The sequence below is a fragment of the Solanum lycopersicum genome, chromosome 7 (genome assembly GCF_036512215.1).
Source record: "Solanum lycopersicum chromosome 7, SLM_r2.1".
Taxonomy (NCBI): Eukaryota; Viridiplantae; Streptophyta; class Magnoliopsida; order Solanales; family Solanaceae; genus Solanum; species Solanum lycopersicum.
In genome coordinates this window covers 61,726,810-61,742,967 of record NC_090806.1, presented here as the reverse complement: position 1 = coordinate 61,742,967, position 16,158 = coordinate 61,726,810, and the positions used below count along the sequence as shown (strand labels likewise).

General features: G+C 37.8%; 1 protein-coding gene across 2 annotated transcripts; it reads left to right on the top strand.

Moving 5' to 3' along the window:
• Window positions 1–10,043: 10,043 nt before the first annotated feature.
• LOC101248023 (ribonuclease 3-like protein 3) lies at window positions 10,044–15,749 on the top strand. Of its 2 annotated transcripts, XM_004243484.5 has the most exons (5): window positions 10,077–10,400; window positions 12,246–12,369; window positions 13,054–13,442; window positions 14,127–14,273; window positions 15,186–15,749. In XM_004243484.5, exons 2-5 carry the CDS (start codon window positions 12,336–12,338, stop codon window positions 15,456–15,458), a joined length of 843 nt encoding a protein of 280 aa, XP_004243532.1. In that variant the 5' UTR covers window positions 10,077–10,400; window positions 12,246–12,335; the 3' UTR covers window positions 15,459–15,749. The 2 variants fall into 2 exon arrangements, with proteins under 2 accessions (XP_010323859.1, XP_004243532.1); XM_010325557.4 differs by lacking the exon at window positions 12,246–12,369 and having other exon boundaries at window positions 10,044–10,400.
• Window positions 15,750–16,158: the final 409 nt, after the last annotated feature.

Below are 16,158 nucleotides of genomic sequence, written 5' to 3'. Positions count from 1 at the left end.
GGCCCTTACCCTACCCCCCCCCCCCCCCCCCCGACCTCGAGGCGCCGCGCCTCGAGGCCCTTACCCTACCCCCCCCCCCCCCCCGACCTCGAGGCGCCGCGCCTCGAGGCCCTTACCCTACCCCCCCCCCCCCCCCCGACCTCGAGGCGCCGCGCCTCGAGGCCCTTACCCTACCCCCCCCCCCCCCCGACCTCGAGGCGCCGCGCCTCGAGGCCCTTACCCTACCCCCCCCCCCCCCCGACCTCGAGGCGCCGCGCCTCGAGGCCCTTACCCTACCCCCCCCCCCCACGACCTCGAGGCGCCGCGCCTCGAGGCCCTTACCCTACCCCCCCCCCCCCCCCCCCCCGACCTCGAGGCGCCGCGCCTCGAGGCCCTTACCCTACCCCCCCCCCCCCCCCCCGACCTCGAGGCGCCGCGCCTCGAGGCCCTTACCCTACCCCCCTCTACCCCTCCCCCCTCGGACCTCGAGGCGCCACGCCCCGAGGCCCCTACCCCTACCCCCACGAACCTCGAGGCGCCACGCCCCGAGGCCCCTACCCTACCCCCACGGACCTCAAGGCGCCACGCCCCGAGGCTACCCCTACGGACCTCAAGGCGCCACGCCCCGAGGCCCTTACCCTACCCCCCTCTACCCCCCCGGACCTCGAGGCGCCACGCCCCGAGGCCCCTCCCTACCCCCCGGACCTCGAGGCGCCACGCTCCGAGGCCCTTACCCTACCCCCCCAGACCTCGAGGCGCTACGCCTTGAGGCCCCTATCCCCCAAACCTCGAGGCGCCATGCCCTGAGGCCCCTACCCTACCCATTACTCCCCTGACCTCGAGGTGCCCCGCCCCGAGGACCCTACCCTACCCCCTGACCTTGGGGCGCCACGCCTCGAGGCCCCTACCCTACCCCCTTACCCCCATGGACCTCGAGGCGCCACACCCCAAGGCCTTTACCCTACCCGTTTACCCCCCGGACCTCGAGGCGCCACGCCCCGAGGCCCCTACCTTACCCCCTTACCCCCCCGGACCTCGAGGCGCCACGCCTCGCCCCTACCCTACCCCCTACCCCAGACCTTAAGGCGCCACGCCCCGAGGCCCCTGCCCTACCTCTCCAACCCCTCCTACCCCTCTTTTTCCCGTACCTCGAGGCGCCCTACCCCCTACCTCCTACCCTTTCGGACCTCGAGGACCCTACCCTACCCCATACCCCCTCGGACCTCGAGGTGCCAAGCCTTGAGGCCCTTATCCTACCCCGCTACTCCCCGGACCCTAGGGCGCCACGCCCTGAGGCCCCTACCCTTACCCCTACCCGCCCGGACCTCGAGTTGCCACGCCCCGAGGCCCCCACCTACCCCTTACATTGCCTACCCCTCCTACCCCTACCCTACTACCCCTACCCTACCTACCCCCTAACCCACCTACCCCGTACCCTACCTACCCATACCCTACCCCACAACCTACCCCACCCCCCCTCTCAGACCTCGAGGCTTCACGTTTCGAGGGGGGTAGGGGGTAGGGCGGGGGCCTTGGCCCTTGAGTTCCGGGGGGGGAGGGCTAGGGGCCTCGAGGTCTGGGGTGTAGATGCCTCGGGGCCCCTACCCTATCCCCTTTACCCCCCGACCTCGAGGAGACACGCCCCGAGGCCGCTACCCCACCCCCCTGAACCTCGAGGGGACACGCCCTGAGGCCCCTACCCTACCCCCTGGAACGTGGCACCTCGAGGTCCGGGGGGGGGGGGGGTAGGGGCCTCGAGAACCTGGGGGAGGAAAGGTAGCCTCGAGGTCCGGGGGTAGGGGCCTCGAGCTTCGGGGGGTAGGTAGGGTAGGGGGTAGGGTAGGTAAGCTAAGGGGGTAGGGTAGGTAGGGTAGGGGGTAATGGGGTAGGGTAGAGGCCTCGAGGTCCGAGAGGGGGAGGGGTAGGGGCCTCGAGGTCCGGGGAGGTAGGGTATACAATGTTAACAGGAGTTCCCTGAATTTACAAATTCACCAGAAACTACAGATAGATTGGTAATCAACACAATCCCGCTAATTAAATCTATGTCACATTATTAACTCAAACATAACTTGAGTTTCACTAAAAGATTCTAATTACCTCAATGCAAATTATATAATGTTAAAAATTGGAATCGACATATAAAATGTCGGATCCCTTATTAGAATTAGATGCAGTCTTCTAGTGATCTGTAGTTAAAACTAAGATGGTGCGTATAAGTCTATTATTACTATTGAACTTTACTCACTAATTGTTTCTTAGATGATTCCAGATGGCAACACTACAAGTTCATGCTTAAGGATCTGATTGAATATATTATTCTAATAATGATCTCTACTTGTTTTTCTATCTGTCACTGCTTTAGGGAAGTACTTCAAATTCTCAGCATTTCAATATTACTTTGAAAAAGTTTTTTGAACATAATAAGAAAACAGAATTAGATGATGTGGCTGAAGGAAGCTTTGTGAGTCTTGTTTTAATAAAGGCTCTCATCTTCTTAACATTATCATTTATAATCTATAGAGATGTGGTAATTGGGTTTACCCATATCTATACAAGCAGACAATCTAAGAAATCATTTAACAGGAAACTACAACAGTACAATGTCGGATTTTAGCAAATGTCGACACTTCTATTAGATTTTCAAACCCGAATACACCAAGAATAGACCATAGTAACAAATTAATAGTACGTCCATAGTAACAGATTAATAGTATGTGTGCAGCTAAGACCTACTAGCAAACAAAATCTAAGAACTATTGAACACATATAGATCATCTAATTAACAACCAATATATGTAATGTCATTGATCAGTATTCTATAACCATTTTGTTAGTTAGAGTTAGAGCATTTTAGAGATACTTGAAGTTTTAGATACAACATGATTTAATCAACAACCATAACAAGAAGCCACACTATGATATTTAACTCCTCAAACTATGTTATTTAACCCCTCTTTAGTATAAAGATATACCAGCTTGACCACAGGAGGTAAGTAAAACAAAAACTCTTCAACAATATAATTTTTTCCGAACCTGTTAAAAAGTGGAGAATAAATATTACTTGATTCCTCAGTGTCTCCGACAGAACCATTCAACTTGTCAGATAAAACTTATTATTGGACTCAAAAGGTCAAAGAAGGAAAACTAAACCAGTAGCATCGAGGGTAAAGTAGAGATGAATATACCATGAGAAGTTGGAGTGTTTTTAACAACTTTAGGCATCCTTATTGTTTTTGATATTTGTGCGTGAGCAGTGTCTGTGTAGGTGTAGGTAAAATGCTCCAGTAACAGTTTATATAAGAGTAGTTGCTAGGTTTGGGTCATGTATGTCCACAAGGGTTACACTATTATTACTATTGAACTTTACTCACTAATTGTTTCTTAGATGATTTAAGATGGCAACACTACAATTTCATGCTTAAGAATCTGATTGAAGATATCATTCTAATAATGATCTCTACTTATTTTTCTATCTGTCATTGCTTTAGGGAAGTAAATCAAATTCTCAGCATTTCGATATTACTTTGAAAAAGTTTTCTGAATATAATAAGAAAACAGAATTAGATGATGTGGCTGAAAGGAAGCTTTATGAGTCTTACTTTAATAAAGGGCTCTCATCTTCCTAGCATTATCATTTATAATCTATAGAGACGTGGTAATTGGGTTTACCTATGTATCAATACAAGCAGACAATTGAATAAATCATTTAACAGGAAATACAACAGTGAAATGTCAAATTTTCTGCAAATGTGAACATTTTTAGATTTTCAAACCCGAGTACACCGAGAATAGACCATAGTAACAAATTAACATAGTAACAGACTAATAGTATGTATGCAGCTGACACCTGCTAGTAAACAAAATCTATGATCATCTAATCAACAACCAATGTATGTAATATCGTTGCTCATTATTCTATAAACATTCTGTCAGTTAATGCTAGAGCATTTTAGAGATACATGAAGTTTAAGATACAACATGATTTAAATCAATAACCATAACAAGAAGCCACACTATGATATTTAACCCCTCTTTAGTATAAAGATATACCTTCTTGACCACATAAGGTAAGTAAAAACAAAAACTCTTCAGCAATATAATTTTTTCCTAACCTGTTAAGAAGTAAAGAATAAGTATTACCTGTTTCCTCAGTGTCTCCGACAGAACCATTCAACTCGTTAAGATTGATCATCATGATATTGGGTTTCAAAGTGATTCTCAGTAGTCAATATAAGATTCGGATCGATGTTTATTTCATCCATATTCATTATTTTGTACTTGAATGTTCAATCTATTACGAACTCTAGTTTATATACATTGCATTAACTTGCTCATTTTGCAGAATAACAGGGTACAAACACATAATAATTATGCATCTAAAGTAATATGATTCCATCAACAACTTCTGCGACTAGTTCTAGGTTTTTTGTAATTCTTGCACTTGATTGAAATAAAATATTTCATTTTCGAACAAACATACACAAAAACAGAGAAAAGAAGAAGAATTTGTAAGTTGAATTTTAATAACATTACTCAAGAGAAATTCAAACCAGTTTCCTTTCTTCAACCTCAACGATTTCTAATTGAATTTCAACACTCAACACATCTAACACTCAAACACTCACAAGATTCAATTACTATGAAATTCAATAAGGCTATAAATTGGAGAAATTTAAACGAGTTGTATCACAAAGAAATCATATCACCGAATCAAAAAGAAATCATAAACAACAAATCAAGAAAAACCTTTGATTTTCCTCCTAAATCCGAGCTTTCCCATTAATTTCAAGAAGTTAGATCTGAAATTCAGCTACAGTAGTAGCTTTTGAATGCGAATTGAACTCATCCAATGCATATCTTCAGAACAAATTTGAATTCCCAACTGCCGAATGAATCCCCTATGATTACATCAGAGCTTTTATACAACGGCTATAACTCTTGTATTTCAAAATAAAAAAAATGTGGGAAGTGGGACCCATCGCTTTCCCTTTATCTTTTCTTTCTTTTATTTAATTTTATTTATTTATGTTTTGAAACGGTTCTTTGTAAATAATAATTATTACTAATATTTATATTAAGAAAAAAAATAATTTAACAAATAAGTAATTGATATATATTTATTAAGTTTGGACATAACTCGTTTTATGAAACAAAAACTAATCCACATTTGATCCAACCCTTTAAACTCCATAATTTGATTATTTTATAAAGAAAATTCAACCTCGTACATATGTTAAATTGACAATCATGTTATTGAAACGTGCTTGAACATAGCTCTTGCAAGAAATTCGCGTGATTTCTAAAAGTTGATATTGCGTTTGTGTTTGTACAAAACGAGGAAAAATTGTATATACATTACATATATTTTTGTGCTATATACTTATAATAATACAAATACAGATGTTCCCCTGTCAGTTTTCTTTTGCCTTTCTCTTTTTCTCACTTTATACAAACACAGATTATACAATTGATTCTTTTGTATATGTATACCAATATATACATATTAATAGTCATGGAACGCAATTATACAAATTATATCTATAACATACAAATATGATTTTTATGTTAGATAAACCTAAAATTTACTAAAAAAAGTAGAAATGAAATTCCCTACTTAATGTTAATTCTAAAACATTTCCGTTAACGAGCTGAGCCTGGAGATTCTTGTGACGAAATTACCCCTGTCTTATCCTCAAGACAGCCTATAAACTGAAAGATAAAACCGTAAATATCTTTTAAGAAATAACAGTCAGAGCTAATAGTTGGTAACAAACTCAGGAGAGTAAACAGAGCTTACATTCCTCAGTTTTCATTCTCTTTGCAAAAAAAATCAAAAAATTGAGGCCATGAATGGTGTGAAATCTTACTTGGAAAGGAATTGGAACAGAGACGACGTGATGAATGATGTGAAATCTTACTTAAGAAGGGATTGGAACAGAGACGAAATGATGAATAATGTGAAATAATATTTCATAAGGAATTGGAACAGATATGACATGATGAATGTGGATGAAATTCCAGTTGAAGTTCATACAAGCTTGAAGAAGGTACATACTACTTGATCATCGACGTAAGAAACAAAAATGTTGCATATGTAGTAGCCGATCACAATTCTTATATCGTCATGATTCATGAATTTCGATATTCTCAGAAAATTTTAATGTTTACCCATTTTTTGCTGTTCTTTTGTACTTGCTTAAACAGTTAATGATAAAATTCCCCACGTTGTTTTTTAGTAGCGAGTTTACTACTGATGCCTTGCTCCATATTCAGTGTTGAAAGTTGCTTTTGAGTTGAATTTTACGGCCTTATAAAGATCGTAAGATATGAACTTAAATTCTTGAAAGTATGAAGGTAGGATATAAATTGATTACATGTTGAGCTCTACTTTTGGATCGTACGTACGATGGAGTTCAGTAGCCAGGGGAAAATTCACTTTCCTTTCTTATGTAGCAAGTTTAATCTTGATTTACTATACTCCACCACGGAGAGTGGTATGTGATCAATGACTCGTAATTTTTGTTGAATTATTGTTGAAGTTGCTTCTAATAATGTGATCTTCTGTCGTATGCAGAAGACAAGGGTCTTACTCTTGATGTTGGCTGCCTGTTTATTCAGTGCTTCTGTTAACGCTTTTACCAATTATCTCTTCAAAATCGAGCAACTATAAGACTCAAATGATGCTAAACAGTGTTAAGATATCTGTTGTTGATCAAGTTTTCTGTGTTTTATTTTTTAATGGTTTCTTGTCATATCATATTATCAAGAACCTGTTTTTTGTAGTTTCAAATTTTCAGTTGTGTACAAAGAGAGATTGTATATATACTTGTGATCCTTAATGATCACTAGATTTACTGGAAATCCTAATTTTTGCGCATGAATGTGCTGCTCTCTTTCTCAAGACAAGTGCTGCTCTCCGTCGCGCTTTATACCATTCTTGTGCAGTTTGCTAAAAGTGGCTACTAGAATTTGTGCATTCTTGGCTAATTTATATGTTGTTATCACATTTGCTTGCTCCGTTACTGCTTTGCTCCTTCTGTATGTGTAGTTGATTATCCCTTGTTCTCCAGCTATGTTGTCCGACTATTGGCAGGTACAACAACTGGCTGTGGAAGTTTCTTGTATAGAATCATCAGAACAAGGAAAAGGAGGAAAATCTATTTCAGTTGCATGAATATTATTTCGTCATAATGTTGTCCACCTTTGGTTTTGTTGTCTTGGACAGCAGCCACACAATTCATTGGGCGATAAACTTAAGCAGCTACAATGTTGATCACATTCATTTTCTGAATTTTTTTATTCTTGTGTTGAACTCGCCTCTGTCTAATGAATGAATAATATGAGTGACTTGCATACTGCTTGTGATACGTGCACCTTGCGCAGACATTATTCATGGGGTACCTTGCGATATACAGCCAAGAGATATATATGATGCTAAATTAGGAGATATTAACTTTGTCAACTGTACATTCACCGTCTTCCTTCATTTACCGGGCATATTGATCCATGTTGCAAGACTATATCTACATGATGCAGAAATTGAGCAACAGGAACAGAATTAAAGCTGATACATGCACCTTGGAACTATAGATAGTAGAATGTGCATGTGATATCCGGACGAATGGGAAGGGAATCGTTCACCCGAGATTGTGTACAACTATTGTTCAATATTTGCTTCTGTCACTATTTAACGAATGTTAACCTTTATTCTCAGGCTGAAGAGAAGTCGAAAAATGGCATTTAGAGAAAAATGAAGACATTAAAGAGAAGCGTTTAATAAAAGAGCTCTCTAAAAAATTAGGTATCAAGTCGCTGAACTAATACCATGCATTTTACTGCAGATAAGCTATACATTCATCAGAAGATTTTGTTTTCTTCTCTCCCTGTGTAATCTTGTATAATATGACCTATCAACAGTTAGTATTTTCCATGTATCATGCAGTATTAGGTTTTCTGTGTAAATAAAGTTCTAAGTATAAATGTAGCTTTTTGTCAAGTTCATCATTTGTGAGTTTTTCTATGTAAATGAAGTTCATTTCATGTTGATATTAGAAATTTGTTGTTTATAGATCTCTATGAGCCTTGGGGACAGCGTCTCCCAGTATCTGTAGTGGTGGGATACAGTATTTCATAGAAGTACCACTTCGGGGATAAGATGCTTCCTACCAAAGGCACCTCCATATCCAAGGCTCGAACCTGATACCTTTGGTTAAGGATGAGGAAGTATCTACTGCTTCGCCACAATATTTGATGATAACCTACTAAGTACTTGACATTCTATCTGCACTTATTTCCTCCCAGTGCATATAAATTCAATTTGATCTCACCTATTGTTAGGAGACTATTGATCACATAGTGTTTTTCTAGCACTCCAATCTTAAAACATTTTTCTTTTCAAAAACTAATCGCATGTATATTAAGATCACAATTTTAAAGTAGGCAAAAAAATATTGTCCTAAAAAAGTTTGTAGATAATCTAGATATATTCTATGGGAGGTGGGAGTCAAGATGGTGTATATTGGAAGTGGAAAGGATTGTGAAACTTGTTTTTCATACTTACATTAGAAAATTCATTTTCCTCAATTTCAAAATGATGAGCACAAAATTTACAGATTAATCAGATTCATTTCTGAAATACGTACAATTGAGTTGTGTTTAATTTTCTGAAGTAGCAAGAACTAGATGATCTCCATCTCTTATCACTGCATTGTGTCGAACCTAGGCTGTTAAGAAGGGCAACATCACCTCGATAATTGATGATATCCTTAAGAAGGTCTAGTCTGTCTTGATCCACTAACTGAGCTACGTCGCCTCAAGATATCACTACTTCATTATCCACAAGCAATTTTGTCGCAGCTTCCTCACCATTGCATCCTACAATGGAACATTTCCTTCAGAATCTTTTCTATTTGGATGTGCTCCAAAGTCGAGTAGTCTAAGAATACATTCAACACTTCCTTTTGAAGCTGCTAAACGCAAAACTGTACGTCCATTGCTATCAGATTCATTAGCATCCATGCCATTTTTTAGCAATTGGCTCAACAGAAGATCATCTCCTCTGTTTGCTGCAGCCGAGAGTATACCTTTTTCAGGGCAAGACTTAAGTTATGTCACCATTTGCCATGTTGTAGGTCTTTGGATGTTACTATCTAATAAAAGAAACAAACCTACTATTATTAGAATCACATACGAAAATTCCTATTTAAAAAATAAACTTTTTTTTTTATATATATATATTTTTAAAGAAGATATAATAATAAAAAGAACGAATACCGTTCATCTATATTTTCATGAATATTTATAATTATTTTTTTCCTCCATAAATAAACATGAAGAATTTCATCATATTTGTTTGACAAAATTTGTATGTTAAAAAATATTTTCTAAATTGATTAACATACCGCACGAAGCACAAATATGTTTTCTAGTGATACTTTATGAAATGTTCGACTTTCCAACATGTCTCCCAACAAATAATGACAAGTGCCCAGAGAAGTAATTTAGATATGATGAAAGTGATTCATTAGTAATTTAAAAACTATCATAAAATATGTAATTAATGAAATAAATCATCGTCTTTGATTTAAGCTTAATATACAAATCTTGTTAGACAACACTAATTTAAATAAGTAGAATTTCAATGCAAGGAAAATAAAAAATAAAAAAATAAATATATATGCCATTAAAAGAAGAGTAAATTTGACAAACATAAAAATTATATTTATATGTTATAGTTATAATTGGTATAATGACACCCCATAGCAAATTTCATATTTTCTATGACTATTAATATGTATATTTCGGTATACATATAAAAAAATCAATTATATAATTCGTTTCATATATAAAAAAAATCAATTGTACAATCTGTGTCAATATATATATACAAAAGAATCAATGGTATAATGTGTGTTTGTTTAAAACGAGAAAGAAAAAAAGACAAAGAAAAATGGGTAGAGGAAGATCTGTATTTGTATAATTATAAATGTATATGATGAAAATATATGTATTTGTGCATATAATTTTATCTTGCTTTAAACATAAACCCATGTTACATATTTTGTATTTATATAAAAGTGAAAGAAATGAGAGAGACCGTCTAACAATCAAAGGAGAGTGACGAGTGAAAATTTCAAGGAGAAAGACAAATGACAACCGTTTATTACTGATTACGAGTAAATCAAATTGTATTTATACGATATAATTTGAATTATTAATTTATTGTACTATATTTTATTCCATTTTTCCGAATTCTTGAAAATACAAAAGGGGGGCGGGGTTTGGAGTAGATGGGGAAGGAAACGGCTCAAGGGAAGTAATGGTGAGAAGAAGAAATCAGTAGTTGCAAATGGGGTCTTGGTTACGGCCTTTCTTGGCTCAAACCCTTAATTGGGTCTCCACTCAAAACCTCCACAAATATGGTTAGCAATTCCAATCTCTGTTTATTATCGAATTTTTCTGTCGTTTAAAAACTCTATCTGAGCTTAAAAATTGAAACTTTTATCAACGGCCGGATGAATTTTTCTTGATTGATTGATGTATGTCTAAGGATTTATATGAAGTAAATTGAAAATAGAATTTGGTTCAAAGTTCTTTGGAATAAGAATCTTAAATTCAATTTATTTCCAGTTCTTGAAATGTAACTTTTTCAGCTAAAACAATCGAGACTTAGATATTTTTCGGATGACGGTGGTGTTGAGGTCAGCTTAAGCGCACCTCGATTGATCCACACGCAGTTATGGAGTAAACCTACCTACTAAGCTTGGTCAGATGTGCTCACAATGAGTGTTGTAGCTGCATTCTATTTGAATTGTCAAGGAACAGTAACTAAATTAGTTTTGTACTAGGGTCCTTTTCAGCACTTGGACAATTTGAAGTAATATTGTTATTCAGGATGTGAAGGAGTTATGCAGATCTCCTGTTACTGTGCCTTAGGTTATATCATCATAACCTAAGGCACCACGGTATGCAAAGCTCAAACTTGTTAATGTTAATAAGCAGAGTAGAAAGTGGAAAATGATATGTGAAACCTAAGTGGGGGAGGTTAGTCAGATTATTAGACAAAGTTGACTTCCCTGCAGATTAGGATATTAGTTAATTATGAAAGTTTATAAGATGTGTGAAGAAACAAAAAACAAGTTGACACAGATTTTTATACCAGTTCGGATCAACAATGTGGTGGCCTAGTCTAGTTCCTTTGGGTTTCAAGGGTTTGCTTAGAGCTTTTGAATGAAATCTTTGGTACACGAATAGCCTTGTGAACTCCGAGAGTTCCCTGATCAGGAAGATTCCAGTACAATTTTTTTCACAACCTCAACTCTTATAGCTTTCTAATCTCTCTCTTCTTCTTTTTTTCGCTAGTAAACTATGTTGAATAGAGTGCTTTTACAAGATGAAACAGTGACTAGGGTTTTTGCTCCAGTGAAGTTGCAAAAAATCTTCTTCTTTAAGGATGATTTGCTTTTATACTGTTTGGCTGCTTCTAGACCGTTGCTTGAACAGATTTGAATCAATCGATCTCTGACCTTGAATGTTGTTGGATTGATCTGAGAATCAATCCTTGAAATTCAGCTATTTGCTCTTAAGATCACCCAAGGGATCTTCTCGTTCAATCGAGGTATTTAGAGGTCCTTGATTGAGTGTCCCGATCTTTCTTGTCGTAAGCATGTGCTCTTTAGGCAAATCAATCTTCCTTGAGTCTGGTAGTGTCTGCTGTACTTCATTGCGGTATGCTGCTGACTGGTTTCCATCTTTACGCGAATCAATTTTCGTTGCTTCTGGTGGCGTGTGCTTTCCTTCCTTGTTTAGAGTTATGCCTTCCCTTCACAGATTTTGGATGTCTACTTTTTTCTTTTTCCTGCACAGATCATTTAGGATTATTGCCATCATTATAACGTTAAGTTAATGAAGCTAACAGTATATGTATCACAGCAATGGTTTCGGTGTACGACTTAGGTTATCTCATTATTCTCCATGTTGTAGGTCTTTGTCTCTGCTAAGAGAAGGATGTTACTGTGAGTTGCAAGTAACTACTAAAGGTTTTCATGCTGGCTTCTGTTTAGCATGCCGTACATTTTAGAAATTCCTACATTTTACCAATTTATGCTACTAATTAATTACTATTAGTTTTACCAAATATATTTTATTTGATAAAAGAAGAAAAAGTTAGAGATAGAAAATAGTACTGTCATCTTCAACTGGCTATTACTAGTAGTTAAGGCGTCTCGTAAGGCCCAAGTTCTAAAAATAGTTTTGATTCTAAGCAGGTGCTACTGCTGTACTAGTGGTATCAGAATGATTCTTTAACCTGATGATATTCTTCAATACACGAGTTAGTTGTAGTGGAAAAAGTAGGAATGCAGAGACATGGGAAGGAAACAATGAAATATGGTACGACATTCTCTTAAAATCTGATCTTTCATTTTGTTGGAATATAACAAATATTGCATCAACTAGGTTGGATTGAGGTATAGGTGCTATCAATGTTGCTGGGCTATTGCAGCAAATTTTGGGGAGTTTTTATAATACCAAGTGACTGTCAAGAGTCGATTATCTTTAGCTTATCCTTCTGCTTCACTTTATGATGATAGATCTTTGTGGTAGAAACTAAGAGTATAGGCAACTTAACACTTTTCTTTATAGTTCTTGACATAAACATTTCTTATAATCAACTCAAATCTCTGCAGTTAGGTGAAGTTCTATTTAAAATTGACAAAACTATTATAGTTATATGCATGAGCCAAAGAAAAGAATCTATCAAACCAAATTCAAGATCCAAGTAACTCTGTGAACTTCTGTTTTACAAACTCTCCTACACTACAGCTCTTGGAAATACTGTCTCACCTGCCCATGCAGATAGGCTAAAAAAGATCGCAGCTTTTCAGGCAGTCTGAAGGAGCAAAATAAAGAAATTCCAAACAATAGTTGTGCTGCTTTGGATTTTATTTCTTCCAGTTGATTTTATATTTATGCTAGTTAAATTGTTCTACTGGATTTAATGCAATAGACATGAAAGGAGATTCAATATTGGCTCTACTCATAGCTCTTGTTTGACTCAAGCTACTGTTTTGATAGGAGCTGTTTTAAATAGGTTCCTGCCAGGCATCCTGGAAAATGAGGAGGCAACAAAAACGACATCGCAAGATGACATATCACAAAATGTTGAGGAAGTACAGAAAATCATAGGGTACGACTTTAATGATCGGAATTTATTGCGGCAAGCTTTTACACATACGTCGTATCACAAGGACTGTATATCTTATGAGCGGCTCGAGTATGTGGGTGACTCTGTTCTTAACTTTATGATCACAAAAGAACATTTTTCTAAGTATCCAGATCTTCCACCTGGGTTGTTGTCACCTCTACGTGCTGCAAATGTTGACACAGAGAAGCTTGCGCGTGCTGCTGTTAAGCATAGTTTCCACAAGTATTTACAGCATGGAAAGCCCATCCTTACGCGACGAGTAAGTAAGCTTACTAATGAAGGGCATTTGCTTTGTCTTATGTTATTTCTTTTTTGGGTTACTTATTTGAAAATAAACCCGTCTGGCATATTGGTATCCAGAAAAATTTCTACAGTTTGACATTTGGTTGCTAATTTAGATAGTACATCGACATTTAGCTGTTTCCTCTGTGTTTCCGTGCCAGTGGAAATTGAAGCATTTTCACATACACACACTTGTATATGAAATTCAGTTTTTCCATGTATTTATAAGAATTTTAAACATTTCCTTCTTTTCCCTTCACTGATCAGTGACCAGTGGAGTGTATGTATTTGAAAATAGAAAACCATTTCTTTCCATTTTCACATACTCAGACTCCACTGATCATTTGCACATACACAGACGCCACTGATCATTTTCACATACACATACTCCATTGATCATTTTCACACACACACACTCCACTGATCAGTGAAAGGAAAAGAAGGAAATACTTCACAACACACACTGAATGAGAAAGTGAGACTGAATGAGAAAGTCTCACTTTACTTCCTTCGACTTTTCTCAATCTTGTCTAAAGTATGCTATTTTTCATTGATATACTGCTCATTCCTTACTGCTTTACCTTTTTCTTGGTGTTTCATTTAAGGTTCCGTATGTGTCTCTCCATCTTTTCCAATTGACAAATGTTATCTTTATTCACAGATTCAATCATTTATAAATGTTATTCCTGAGTACCCTTTGCATTCCCATGGATTGATAGATGCTCCAAAGATGCTTGCTGATGTTGTTGAATCAACGATAGGAGCAGTATTTATTGATAGCAATTCTTCAATTGACACTACCTGGGAGGTATGTTTCTTTCCACCCTAAAATTCCTAATTTGAAGAGTGGATCAAAATATTACTGGTACATGTACGTCTTATCGTGTGAAGGTTTCCATCGCAGTTCATTTGATTGGCTTGTAGTTCTTATAGGTCATATAGATTGCTAGGACCTACTTGAACCTCCCACCAAAGAAAAAACTGTTAAGAACCACCAAATATGGATAAATTATATATTGTATTACTACTTTATGACTGGAAGTTCATGAGGAATCTTGAAATGAATTTCTCCGGTTGAATGCTGAAGCAGCGGCATTTACATCATATTATATGGAAAATAGAGAACCATTTTAGAATCGATGAGCTTGGGCGGTCAATTTCTATACTTCAATTCAATCTAAACATGGTCCCCTGTAAGAGAATATACACCTAGTAGGTGGCAGTGAGGGGGACATTGAGGCGGATCTGGGATTCTGGACCACAACCCTTTTTGTTTACTGGTTTCTGGGTAGATTGTTTGTACATGTTAAATGAATTTCTTTAACACAAATATAAAGTCTGAACTAAAGCTGATTGGTTATGCCGAACCTAACTTAAGTGTAGATCCATACCTTGGGGGACAAAGAGATGCTCAATGCAGATATAGGATGTCACTTAATATCTGATATACCCATGTAATATTAACGCAACCTCTTAAGGGGTAGACCCGTCGTATAGGTTGCTATCTGGTCCTTTAAGCATTGCACTATCGCTTCGGCCTGACACACCCCAAGAAATCTATAAAGATTGAATGTGTCACGTTGACTAATGAGAAGGGTAACTCATATAATCTCTGTTCTGTGTTTTCTTATTGATTGGGGCTCAAAATGTCACTTGAACTGTATTCTTCTCATTCCTTGCCTCTTAATGCATGCTGCTTTCGATATTGGCTGACCTGTAGGTAGCGAAGATTCTATTAGAGCCCATAATTACACCGGAAATGCTTGAAACAAATCCGGTGAAGAAGCTATATGAGACCTGCCAGAAGCATAAACTTAAAGTTCGAGTAGTCGATATGTGGTCACATGATGGGAGTTTTGAAGTTTTTGTTGACGATCAAATGAGGGGAAAAGGCATGTGCCATGTAAAGAAAGAAATTGCATTAAACAGAGCTGCAAACAAGGCATATAATGAAGTTATTGGAATGCTAAGTGTTGGCAATATAAATATATAGCTCATAGCTAATAATCTGGCATTACAAATACAACTATTTGTTTCTATGTTGTTCCTTATTGCAAGTTGAAATGCATACTCATTGTTTTGAAAAATCCCCAAGGCATTGTTTTGATCGAGTTATTTTTTGGAGTAGCGTTTCAAAAATTAGTTAATAATTAAGCGTTTTGAATGACTGTTTTTACATAAATGATAAGTAGAAAAGCTGTAGAAATTAGATTAAATAGATTTTCGGTGTTGAATTGTGTGTACTGGATTGTGAAATTCAAATAACAATTTATATTTGGCAAAATGGATTTGTTTACACATTACTGAAATTTTAGTCAATTTTACATTACTATTATTTTTTTTATCTTCAGTTCTATATGATTGAAGTGCGTACATACCATGCATGAAAAAACTTAAACGAGTGCTAAATTAGTTTGCTAGATTTGTTGTTGTTCTAATAATTTGCTGATTAAAATTTATTTATTTTATAACAAATGGGACTTATATTTTAAGTGTGAGCTTATTTGGAGTTGATTTAGGTATTCAAATAAATTGTTGAAATTCGAATAACAAAAAATTATCAAAAAATCAAGTAATATGCAAAATTCCAACCGAAGGGACCATTGAATTCATATTCATAATTTCATATGTATCATCATTCATCATTGAGTACCTTTTTAATTAGTGGGGAAACATAACATTGTGTTGCTTGG

Bases quoted from the DNA above. Each gene is read 5' to 3' on its own strand.
- LOC101248023 (XM_010325557.4), top strand. From the start codon at position 10,328: ATGGGGTCTTGGTTACGGCCTTTCTTGGCTCAAACCCTTAATTGGGTC. The intron at 10,401-13,053 runs GTTAGCAATTCC...CTGTTTTGATAG, and splicing joins TCAAAACCTCCACAAATATG to GAGCTGTTTTAAATAGGTTC. The intron at 14,274-15,185 runs GTATGTTTCTTT...GCTGACCTGTAG, and splicing joins CAATTGACACTACCTGGGAG to GTAGCGAAGATTCTATTAGA.